This window comes from Trematomus bernacchii, unplaced genomic scaffold, assembly GCF_902827165.1.
Source record: "Trematomus bernacchii unplaced genomic scaffold, fTreBer1.1, whole genome shotgun sequence".
In the NCBI taxonomy this organism is placed as follows: Eukaryota; Metazoa; Chordata; class Actinopteri; order Perciformes; family Nototheniidae; genus Trematomus; species Trematomus bernacchii.
Genome location: NW_022987739.1, coordinates 24,359,100 through 24,372,333, shown reverse-complemented (window position 1 = coordinate 24,372,333; position 13,234 = coordinate 24,359,100). Strand labels below are relative to the sequence as shown.

The window sequence follows — 13,234 nt, the reverse complement described above, 5'->3', positions numbered from 1 at the left end:
ATCGGGGCTTAAAAACACTTTGTGGTACTTAAATGGATAATGGGTGGAACTCTGGAGATGTGTTCGAATTGCCTCCATAAAAGTGACGAAAATGTACACCAACATGGGAGGAAATAAGAAAATGAACTTTCACTGTAACCTATGGTGTTTTTCCTTCTCTTTTTTTCTCTATATACTTATTTTACAGACTTTAAAGTGTCAATGTACATCTTTGTGGAGTGTGTATGTTAAGTGAGTGAGGTGCACTTCACACACAGCGACACAACTCAGTCGTCACAAAATATTTAGCCAAATACGACCTGTGAGACTGAGTGTCACCTGGACCTTTAAGGTGGAAGTGTTTTTCACGATGGTTCGTTTTCACCAAAAAAGCCGAATGAATCAAACTAGCACAGCAACATTCACACAGTCATACCGACAACTACAGTCGCACAACACACACACTTGCGCTGTAACAAAAACACTCACTTGGAGCCTACATTACAATATCTTGAGAAGGCATGAAGGAAATCTCCTCAAATAAATATAAATAAATTAAATCATATCAAATGAATAGGTTAAAAAACATAGAAATTCTGTTAAATACAGCAAAATGAATTACAATAAACAACAGTACTCGCTCATAGACCAAGATAGACACAAGAGATGGGTACATTTTGTAAACAATGACAGACGGACGGACACATTCACAAATCATTAGTGAGCAGAAAGGCCTGTTGGGGCGCAGTCGTGAAGGGAGGGGGGGGTCAGGTGTGTGGGGGGGGTGTGTGTGAGCATGCTGTGTTGAACATTATGATGGAGCCTGATTGGCAGTGCTGCAATCGTCCCTATTCCTGGAGCACTGTGTTCAGGGACTGCAGGACAGACATGACCAGATTCCCTCAAGATGACCGCTGAACGCTGTAGAATACAAGACTGTTACACAGTTACAAACAGTAGAGCACTACCACTGACCATTGTGTATGTATAAAGCAAACGTATAGAGAACATTAAAACAATTATAATAATGCTCCCTGAAAAACATACTGGGGTTTGTCTGTTACAGTCTCAAATGTTCGAGTGCGACCATTAGCTTGTGGTGGCTAAAGTTAGCTAGCTAAAGTTAGCTAATACAACCAAATTTAGTCAGTCTGATGGCTTTAAAATTATTTTTATATTTGTCTTCTTTGTTTTAGCATATAGCTTCTATAAAGATGGTACTTTAAGTAGTGTGCCTGCAAACACTCAACAGAATTGGATAATAGTTTAGCACTAGACTCAACATAGCTGACTATATGCTAAAGTATGCTAACTGTTAGCATGGAGCCTGTTCTCAGAGCTGTCCAAATTCTTCATTTTGTCTTATGTACTAATATTATGTTGTGTGTTAGTAGTATAGTAAAGGTGTATATATGCATACAACAGTTACAGAAGTATAAACAGGGTTTCTCTGAGACCTTTCTAATGCCATATAGAATGCACTTTCATACTTTCCTCACTGTCATACACAGTATGAAAGTATGATGGAAAGCCACTAGTGACAATGTGGTGTAGATTTATTCATCAATGTAGTTGTGTCACTTTTTCCCAGCAATACATCACATTATTTCCTAATGATATAATGAATTAAATCAACTAACTTGAACCAGAAATGCCTGGAAAATTAATGAAAGGATTGAAAATCATTCATCAATGATGTATGCTGTGTTCACTTCATGCTTAACAATTTTAACAAGCTGAAAACAGTTTATGCAAATGTATGTATAAAGCCAAGATGGGGGACATCTTGGAGCCTTGAACAACAACTAGAGCTGATGAAGCGTCCACCACTTATCACTGTCTTCCTTTACAGCTACACTTATTTAAAGTTGGACATCTGACTAATGGAATGATGTCACCCAGATGTTTTGTCATCTGGTTTCTGTCCCAGCTGTGGCAGTGTTAAACATGTTGGACCCAGGCTCACCCTTACCCTTCTGTCTGAGCCATATCTCAGCAGTATAACAGTACTGAGGGAATGTTGCAGTCAGGCTTTACATCTTGTGAAAATCTGGTGCTGAACCATACAAACGCATTGCTTAGCTTAGTGTGAGCGACATGTTAATGCATGATTCATCTCGGTGATAGTTGCGTTAGATGCTATCGTACACTGCAGGATCTGCAGAAGGTGGAACCCTGGGGAAAGGACTTTTAAGAATGTGCATGTACGGCTATGTGTGTGTTAATTTCAGTGTGACAGTGTTGGAAAACGAAATAATTTCATACAAAACACAGATTTAAAATGAACCCTTGAGAGAGTGTCGGAGACACCGACGTCAAGCCAAAAAATAAAAGATCCTGATGAGCTCCCTGCTGTTTCTTCAGACTCTATGTGTGTAATAATGCATGTGAAGGCACACACAGTGCTGTAAGCATATGAAAACCTTGCAACAGAAATAGTGTTTTTTTTCTTCAGTAAATGTCAGTTAAAGGACTACATCTACAGAGAGATAGAAAAAAACAGCTGGCTCAACTGAAAATGTACAGCGGTAAAACAAGGCAGTTTTGTAAGTCCCAGAAAAGTAAACATGTCGGAGAGGCAACGATGTGTGTGTACGATGTGCTGGGGGACGGAGTGGCGGGGGGGTTAACGGGAGCGTAAGGGGTTAATTATGGACGGTGTGTGTGTGTGTGGTTCTGTGTTTGCGTGTGGTGGGGGGCTATAGGATTCCATCCATGAAGCTGGTGTCCAGCCGCTGGATGAGCACCCGGATGAAGGACATCTCCTTGCGGGTGTTCTCGAAGATGACCCGGGGGTCGTCGGACTGGCAGCGCAGGCAGTTGGGGGCCATCACCATGGCCAGGTTGTTCACGTCCATCTTGGTGATGGTCACATTGTCAGACTGGGCGAAAACCTGAACACACAACGTACAGCAGTCTGAAGGTCGCCTTAACTCAGATTCAAGATGTTTTATAGACATTTGCTATTACATAAGGAATTGGGGGGGGGGGGGGGGGTTTGCATACAGTATGTGAATACTTGCTTTGTGGCTATGTCTTTGTGTCTTTAAGAAGTCTTTACAGCCTTATGATGTAGTATGGGTTAAAGTGTGTGTGTACTGTATGTGTGTGTTTATGCGTGTGTGTGCAACTGTGTATGTGTGTGTGCTAGGATGACTAGGTGTCCCGCTTTATGCAGGACTGCACAATATTTGTTATAATTTGTCCCACATATTCAGAAGATGTAACAATCTTTAATTGTTGCTTTTATCCAATAGCAGTTTAGAAAGCAAGATTGGGCTACAACCATTAGCTGTATCAGATTTCAATCAATCAACACATTCTGTAAATGTATTGATTTTAGGGCGTAGCTGGTGGATTGGTAATCCCAGAGAGTTTTTGTGACATTCGACCAGTTTATTTTCTATCACGCATGGAGGTGAATACCATTTGAAACGAGTCTACATACGAGACTCACAAGAAAAGCCTGGTTCATTAAGAAAAACCAAAGAGGTGGACATTATATTGAATGCCAACATTGACCTGCAAATACACACTCATTGTCCAACATGTAGCTTGTTGGCACCAGATGGCTGTACTACGGTAACTCAAAAAATATTCAGGGTCTGTTGAACTGGCTTCGTAGCACAGGCCTCCGGTCACCCTAGTGTGTGCATCGGTGTGTGTTTGAGTGCATGTGTGTGTTACCTGTAGGAAGCGGATGAGGTAGCACAGCACCAGTTTGTTGATGTGTGGCAGACCCAGCACCACGGTGACAGCGGCCTCTGGGTTGTCATAGTGACTGATGCACTCGTCGTAGAACTCGTGAGGGATGAGAGGCTCCTCCAGCTCCCTGTACCACAGCTTCAGCAGAGATGCTGGAAACACACACACACACACACACACACACACACACACACACACACACACACACACACACACACACACACACACACACACACACACACACACACACACACACACACACACACACACACACACACACACACACACACACACACACACACACACACACACACACACACACACACACACACACACACACACACACACACACACACACACACACACACACACACACACACACACACACACACACACAACTTTTACTCTGCTGACCTCTTGTTACACACCATGTTGATGTTGCGGGGGGGTTGCTGTTGGGGTGGGGGTCGATATGAGGACTCCGTGAGTGGATTTTTTGTACATGTCAGCAGTGTGGAACCAGAAGCAGGTCTGCTATCTAACAGTGTGTGTGTGCACTATCTAACAGTGTGTGTGTGTGTTCACCTGGGATGTGCGGGTCTTCCAGTCCTGTGGGGATTTTCCATTGATCCACTTGCAGTTTGAGGGCGTTAACTTCATCGATGTCCCCCGGTACCCTGGAGGTCAAAGGTCACAATGTGGTTACCCTTCAGCCCCTCATGTAGTGTCAGCCAATGTACGCTTTATACCCTGACTCTGGAGCTGAATGCTTTCTGAAAAACACCCAGTTTTACATTTTGTAAAGGTAGAACCAAGTAGCAAAATTATAATAATACATTTGATGTAACGGCACCTTTTATGGCACAGACGGTGCAGGATCAGCAGCAAAATATGAATAGCAACCTACAACCTCATCTTTCTAGCTAGATTCATTGGCAATTTGTCCCCGTTGACATGCGAGTATTCCGTGCAGAATTTGAATTTTTTACAGACTTGCATTGTCTTCATACTCTGCAACCCCCCCGGTATGTTCACAGTTCACTTACCTGAAGATACCTTCTGTCTGGTCTCCGTTGAGCCCCAGCACCTCCTCAGAGAGGCGGGTCTGCACCCAGGGCAGCTGGTTGTCTGGGTAACGCTCCTTCTGCAGCGCCATCACCTCCTCCAGGGAGGAGCCAAACATGGAGGGACTGAAGATGGCGTTCCTGGCGTGCAGGATCTCCTCCAGAGAGGGCTTCTGCAGGCCCTGAGAACACACACAGAGTAGTATGTTATATAGGTTGGTTTGCATGTAAATGGTCTGCAAAGGTACAAATCCCAAAGTTCTCCCACACACTCCTCCCCTGGGCTCTGGTTTCAGACAGAGGGTGAAAAGAGGTGCTGCAGCACAGGCAGTATGAGAAAAATAAAGAGCTTTTTGAACATTAAAGCATGGAGACATGTCACAGTAGAGGCTCAACAAATGTAAACTTGAACATTAGCATCATAGGGCCCCTTAAACAAATCTGAAAGATTGAGACTGCCAAAAGTGAAAGTGTTTAAAATAGTTAGGTTCTATTTAAAATGTGTTTTTGAAGTAGCGAGTGTCAACTGGAGTGTTGTGTGCTTGTTTTCATATCGTTTTGGTCTTGTTAAAAATGTGTCAGACTTTTCAATGAGAAACAAGTTATTCCATCCACAGGATGTCTTTACTGTGCTCTTAGAGGGAAGCCGCTTAACACCTGTTGGACACTGTGGGGGACTAAATGTGACAAATATCTGTCAGTGACCTGCAGAGATTCTGGCACCAAATGCTGCAAAGGCTCTGAGCCAAGCTGCTGCTCGCCCCCCACACACAAACACTAATGTGTGTATTCATGTGCTGTAACAGCCTCCTGGTTTAAGGGCTTCCTATCACATGTTGGAACCTGAGGACTGCAGGACAGCTGCTCACCTTCTTGGCACCAGTCAGAGCAGCTTTAGTCAGTTTCCTGTAGCAGTATTTAGCATAGCTGCTAATGGCCACCCCTGAAAAACACAGAAATGATAACAGTTATTTACAGAAATGTATTATTGTATTGCATTATTTTTTTACATCAGTATATTAAATATACCAACGTTGACAAATCATTCAAAGAACTTTAGCCTTTGAGAATTGTGAAAATAAATAAATATGTTTTTATGAGATTATGAAAGCCTATACATACAAAATGAAACCAATGAACAATCCAGTTTTCAAATGAGCCATGAGTATAAATTGTTCCATCAATCCGGCGATTATAAGATGTATAAATATTTGTACACAGACATGTTGTCGATATTTCTTCTAAAATATTATATATATATATCTGAGCTTTTTTCTGTTGCTATTTACCTGCCCTCAGAAAATATGTGCCAACATTGAGGTTGTATGTTAGTTTTTTTTTTTTATTGGCTTGTAATGATTTTATCATTGTTTTATTTTAAAGTAAATGGCAATAAATAAATACAAATGAAATAAAATTAATGATATAGCTCTATTATTAACAAAGTGGACTGTCAGCTCCCTCTGTATACATCAAGGTGACGTTAAAAAGCCTAATGCAGCAGTAACCTGTTCCTCCCTCTGTTCACCTGAAGAGGGCAGCAGAGCACAGCTACAGCATGAATATGCAGTGTGAGGGAGTGTATCTCCTGCAGCAACTGCTCACAGACAATGGTTATGGGATGTTATTTTGTAAATGACATGTTCTTCGTGTTACACACACAGATCTTCTACATGGGACCAGGGTTTGCGCGCTATTGATTTCCTGTTTAAAAGACAAGTAGTAACTCATCTGACAAAAAATGTTGGATTGTATCTCTGTATCACTCAGGATGATATTCCATCCTGTAGATCAATATCCTCCCATTGTGAAAGCGTCCTCCATTCTTTTCCTCTCTAACATCTTCAAAATGTAAATCAGTGTAGTTGTATTGATGAGCAGCAATTGTACTGCCACAGAATAATCAGTGTACTGGACAGCTGTTTGATAGTGAAGCTGTGTTAGTAGCAGTGAATGAGAGTGTGTGATGCTCCCCACCCTTGGTGTCGTTCTGGGGGTCCATGTGTCGGCAGATGTACCCCTCCAGGTAGGCGTGGAAGCGGGGTGTGGGGGGGAAGAAGGCCAGACTGATGGCCATCAGCTCCCAGCCCCGCTCCAGGCTGTCGTAGCGGAAGTTCTCCGTGGTCTGGCGGCACAGCTGGATGTAGAGCTCATCACGCAGACCCTGGTTACTCCAGCCGCGCACCACCACCTGACCAACACACACAGAGCCAGTCACTTCCTCTGTTCATGAAGGGGCTTTATCAATGTCAATTCATGACTGTAAATGTCGATAAATATACAGTTGTATTACACGCATAGCTGAATACTAGATTCTAATAGGTTGATTTGGACATTTTGTTTTCTGCTATTTTGATAGCAGACCGTTGCTAAGGATACTCTGATCAAGGGACTATGTGCAGTCATATCAATCCGTAGAAAGAAGTTCAGAACGTCAGCAATGGCCAAAAAAAACGACATTTGTTTTGCTCTATCAGGAACCACCACGGAATAGCTTTTGAATACTCATTCTTATATTTTTGTGGAGAGCCTGAAACTTCAAATGAATGATGGTTAAACTGTCCCCAGTATAGAAAAGAAAAGAGAACAAGAAAAGCAGAGGTTAAAAGACATTGTGCTGGACGACAGAGATATCAACAGAAGAAGACAGACAGGAAGTACACACTAACAGGAACACGGTGTGGGCTCTGGGAGTGTTTAAAGACTGGTTCAAGGGAAAGAAAATGTGAACAGACAGGAAACCTCCATCAGTGCTGCCATTATTTTAAGTTACCTTGCTGTCGCCGCAGTTCAAGCTGAATGGACTGTTATTGTTGTTAGGCGAAGCAATATGATCAAACAAATCATTTGATATCAATGTTGCCAGTCAAAGTGTTGATTTATGAAGTAAATAGCAGTGTAATAAGCAGGATGATGTAAACAACAGAGCCAGAGACCAGCTGGTGAACAGAGAGCAGTGAGCAGCCAAAGAGACAGCACATTTCCAATGAATGAGAATGTTGCTCTGCGTAGGCTGACTGTGTCAAAGGCAATGACACATAGCATCTACCTCTAAGGTGATCATATTATGGTGTGTACAACTTGTTCTGTAGCAATCAAAGTGCAAATTAACTGAAGAAATGCAAGTTGAAATTTGCCATGGCTAACGTGTTGGAAAACACAGAGCAGCGTTTTGTCGGGGGTTCTTCCCCACTTCCTCCCGCATACTTTTTTAGTTACGAAAACTGACCTGACATTTCAGTTCACTTGGTTTATTCTGATCACTGGTCCACTTTATCACAACCTCTCCATAGAGAACATATCAAATCTTATAAATGTGGGGTTGTGACTTATTACTGAACAATAATCAAACTATTGAGGAACACCTTTATATGTACAGTCTACGTGGAGGCGTGTGGCGCAGTGGATAGAGCGTTGGTGTTCGGATCAGGGGGGCACAGGTTCAAACCCCACTGCAGTCAGCATGTCGTTGTGTCCCTGAGACACTTCACCCAAAATTGCTCCTGTGGGGATTGCCCACAGTATTGAGTATGTAAGTCGCTTTGGATAAAAGCGTCTAACAAGTGACATGTAATGTCTGTAATGGCCACATACTCAGAGAGAAGAGGGTGGGGGGGGCTCTGTCAATTTTAAAACTGCATCAGCAGCTGCTGCAGCCATCAGCCTCTCAGAATATCTTTTGTTTCTAAAACGGCTGCTGTTTTCCACTCATTATGTGTATCAATATTCATGAAAGGTTTTGCATTGGCCATTAATGAATAATCATGGGAGTGTGGTGGGCTGAATGTGAGGCTCATGCACATGCATTGTTTGATTGTGATTTCTAAAAAGGACACACATGCAGGCTTCAACAGTTATCTGAATTAGATAGATTTTTGCAGTAGAATGACTATTGTAGTCTGGAGGAAAACGTTTTGTAAAGATGCTACGAACCGATTTCTAAATGAGGTTGTTTTGAAAGCTGCCTCTCAAAGTCACACTGTCAACAAGGACACACAGCTAGTGAAGCCTCGCTGTACACTCACTGCAGAGAGGGGAGCAGACTGATCCTGGCTCAGTTTATTAACATCAAAACATATTTGTACAATTGAGCCTTTTAGGAAGCTAACTCCCGCTCTCTGCTGCTTCTCAACGCACTCCGATGCATTTGAACCTGTCAGCTGATTTTGGGTTGAATTTGCTCTATCCTCCTTTTAATGCACAATTTTATCGTTGTACCTTTACTCTAAATTGATTTTTTTATGTCTATTCCATGTTATTTTAAGTTTGTTATGATGTCCTTTACTGGTAAATGTATTCTATGCGATATACATTTTCAGTGAGTATTTTAAGAGATGTCAACTGTCTACTGTGAAGCACTTTGAACTGCAATTCTTGTATGAAAGGTGCTATATAAAAAAAGCGTATTATTATTATTATCTGTACACTTCTGTAAAGATATCATACCAGGCATTTCCCAATGTACGTGGTGCTGACCTTGTGTTCCATTGTCGACATATTGAAAGCTTGCTAAAGCCACTCTATAGATCTCAAATGCACACCTTTGTACATTTAGTTTGGGCTCTGGATGAAAATGTTCCGTACATAATAAATACAATTATTCTGTTGGGTTGAATACTTATTTTTAAATATCAATTAAAGAGTTATCTGAAGTTAATGTTTCTAAAAAAATACATCGCAAAGCCAATTGTTTCTCTCTTAGGTGTACCAGACTGTCAACCAAGTTGTTTTATGCTTGAGCTAGTGTTATCATTTCATCAAACTGTCCTTTATGTGTATCTTTTGCTTGTCTTCAAAATCTAAATAAATAAAGTGCCTAATGTCACTAAGCCTGTATATCTTGTGAAATGTTCAGACCAAGGACATCATTCAAATGAAAGCAACATCACTAATAATAATAATATTAATAATAACTTGGACTTATATAGCGCCTTTCATGAAACCCAAGGATGCTTTACAATAGGAAGAGGGGCCTTGGAAAAAAATCACACCACAGGGACGAGAAAATAAGAAGATAAATAAATGGTGCGAAAATGTAAAGGAGAGATTTACCTGAGGCTTAAGGCCTTGACAAACAGAAGCCTATCAAGTGCTTTTCTGTCCACAGAGTCAGCATTCTTGACTAGACCAGACTACAGAAGGATATGAAGTTCATGAGAATAAGGAATGGATGAAGTGAGCGTTGATGTGTACTGACCTCCAGAGCCACAGCAAGGGTGTCGGCCTTGGAGCGGCGGTCCCCCATGAAGTTCTGGATGAGCTTAAAGATGTCCACCGCCTCCTTCTTCACGGTGCGGTCGGACGTCACGATCATGGGCTTCTTGATGGGCTCACTGCTCCAGGCCAGCATGTTGGCAATGGACACCTTTCTTCTGAAGAGACCCTGAAACACAAGAGAGGGATGGAGAGAAATAAAGAGAGGGTTAGAGATAGAAAGATATCCTCATGCTTATAAAGGAAATACAAACGTTCAGTAGGAGTTTGGTGTACCGTAAGATGGCATCGTTTTGTATGACTTCAACATCCTATACATAAGTTACAGTGAATACAACTAACAAAATGCAGAACAACAATTAACCTAAAACCTGTTTCAGTAGAATGGCAGCTGTACATTGTTAATGTGACAAAATCATTTAGTCTCAACTTTGTATTGTACTTTCATTTAACTGCTCCCCAAAGTCTGTTATTAGCTTTGAGTAAAGATGTTTTTCCCCTTTTATATATAACAATAACCAAGGCATTTGGAAAATGCAGAAACATTTGATGTGACTAGCTTAAGTCAAGATGTTTAATGAAATACTAATGTGTGTCATTTTGTTGTATCAAAAAATTCTAACGGTGTATGACAAGGAATAAGAGTCTGCGCTGGGAAAACTGACAGTGAATATGGACCAATAACCACAAAGATAATTGTCTGAACGGAGAGATAAGATAACTGAGTGTATCGTTCAAAAGCAAACGCTGCCCTCAAGCTAATGTTTCAACCATGAGATGCTGCTGATCAGCTGCCAACAGTCGAAGCTGTAATATGTGAAATGCTTTCAAAGTGTGGCAAGACTGACAGAAACAATGAGAGGCCGACACTGCATCGATTAACACTTGGCTTTAACACGTGGCTTTATGCATTCGGACAGATTGAAATCAGTCCGAAAATGCTTATGAGGAGGTATGCGACACATTCTAGTCAATTGTGAAAAACCCTTACTCCTCTCATAGTGTAACTTATTTTTCTTTGTCTCATCAAAGCAACCAGGACTACTATTTTCTACACATTTTATTAGACACTGTCGTAGCATTTATCTGATCCCTCCATCATCTGCATGGAGAGGGAGCGGCCTGAGACCTTCGGGCCTTGTTAGCTATTGCTAGCTAAACTGTGACGCCTAAAACCTGCTCCCTTTTTAACTCAGTAATCCCTTTCCTAATGAGTCTCAATCTCTAGTTTCATCATGCTGTATTCTTCAATACAGCATGATGTTCATTTAGTAAATGATGATCCCATTTGGAGTCAAATAGACCTTCAAGCAGAGTATTCTTTAGGGCGGGGCTACTACTGCAACTTGTCAATCAGGAAATAGGCGTGTCAATGCGTAATTATGGCACTGTGTGCATTCAAATAGCCATTCACTTTTAAGGTGTTGTTTTTGACTTAGAACTGTTGCCCTTTTACAGTGTGTTTTCAGTTCATGAAAGTTCATTGAAAATATTATATATATATATAATTCACAGACCTTGTGTTGAGAGGTTTTGGTCATGCTGTTTTTCAAGGTCTAGCATGAGCCTTCAAGATCAACTCATGTATTATTTCTAAGCAGCTGAACCCGATTAGTGATCAGCTGATTACTGAAACAAAAACATTTCCAGGGTTTTCCACAAACAGTGACATCCATTGGGATACCAACAGTTATACTGGCTGTGACGCAGGTTTAAAAAGAGTGATATACATTAAGTGACATTTGAGTTCAAATGTGAGAAAAAGTATTTAAAGTATATAATTGTAGTATATTTCAGAACATTTTGGAGACAATTTTAGAAATAGCTTAAACGGCGATACCAACAAAAGCCCATACAAGGTAGAAAGTAGAATCACACATCCTGTTCTCTACCTGTGTGTGTTTGTTGAAGTGCTTGGACGCCCAGTTCTCGATGTCTGTCTCCGAGGAGGGCTTTCTCAGGGTGAATTCTGGGAAAATGCCACAGCTGGCACTCGGCATCATATTCCTGGCATTTCGACTGGCCTCAAACTGGGCACAGGCTCCGAGGTCCTCCGACTGACAGGTGGAGAAACAAAGGGAAGAGGAGGAGAGACGGAGAGGAAGAGAGGAAACGGAACATGTTACTCATCTCCGTGACGCTGCTGCAGAACATTTAGAGACCCGACCGCTTTCTTTAGTGCTCAGAGGGATCAAACCGGGATTAATAGTGACGTGTAAATACGTCAATATTCACAGAGAAAGGGTTCATTTATTCATGATTCAAACAAGACTCTAAAGTTACAGCTAAGCAACAAAAAAGTGAGGTAGTCAAAGTTATGGTGTCCTCCTGCTGGTCAAAGAAAGTGGTATATGCATACGTTTCCATGGAGACATGTCAAATCTGCAGATATGTTTAAGAGGACATATCATGCATCTTTTCAGGTTCCTTAATTGTGCCTCTACACTAATGTGTACATGCTTTAATGTTCAAAAAGGTCTTTATTTCACATTAAAGGCATGTGAAGGATGCTACTACAGGAAATGCAACATATTTGTTGAATTAAAATATAATAAAAACAGATCGACACAAAAAGACATTATAAAACAATATCACCCTTATGTCCATTTGCTTCCTGTAATTCTATCAAGAGTTTGCCCAGTTGCCATGGGAATGTAGAGCACCTTTTAGTCTGCGCATCTACCTTTCCAAGACAACTGTGCCATTTGCTAATGAAGCTTATGTGGTATAAAAGGAGTGTGGAGCTGGATGTATTATGTCATGATGTACATTGTTAATGGATGTTCTACATACAAGAACAACAGAGGCTAATGCATCTTTTGCTAATCAAAGATTTTCACTGGCTTTACCTGGATGATATGTTATATTAGTAGTTTCACATCTGTTCTTTTGTCTTTTAGGATTGTATTTACAGATAGTGTGTGTTTCCTAAGCATGGTGCTTCAGTAGTGTGTCACTGGACCAGGCAGCAGTGTGACTGTTGTATAAGCTAATGTAAGACTCAGCAACATTATATGAAACATCCGTGTCTTTCCACAGGGACAATATCAGCGCTGACTGGGACGTTCACTCATAGTGTGTCTGTGTGTGTGAAGGACGGCAGTAGTTCCAGGTAAAGCTGCCTATGTGATGTACGAGGCTGCACTTTGATCTGCTCCACGGTCTGCGACTCTACGCCGCGCTGAGCAAAGAGGAACATCTTATATCATGTGAAGGCAGCTATGTAGCTATCCAGTTGATCTCTGCTCTCATTTATAATTCAGATGATACTA

The 13,234-nt window shown here is 41.4% G+C and overlaps 1 protein-coding gene across 1 annotated transcript in view; it reads right to left on the bottom strand.

Annotated features, from left to right (window-relative positions):
- Positions 1-83: 83 nt before the first annotated feature.
- arhgap39 (Rho GTPase activating protein 39) overlaps positions 84-13,234 on the bottom strand; it is a 93,073-nt gene continuing 79,922 nt past the window's right edge. The window contains exons 4-11 of the mRNA XM_034146161.1: positions 11,855-12,019; positions 9,946-10,131; positions 6,726-6,939; positions 5,618-5,691; positions 4,731-4,930; positions 4,270-4,361; positions 3,667-3,836; positions 84-2,873 (exon numbers count right to left, since the gene is read on the bottom strand). Of these exons, the coding sequence (XP_034002052.1) occupies positions 2,679-2,873; positions 3,667-3,836; positions 4,270-4,361; positions 4,731-4,930; positions 5,618-5,691; positions 6,726-6,939; positions 9,946-10,131; positions 11,855-12,019 (1,296 nt within the window). The 3' untranslated portion in view covers positions 84-2,678. The remainder of the gene's footprint in view (positions 2,874-3,666; positions 3,837-4,269; positions 4,362-4,730; positions 4,931-5,617; positions 5,692-6,725; positions 6,940-9,945; positions 10,132-11,854; positions 12,020-13,234) is intronic.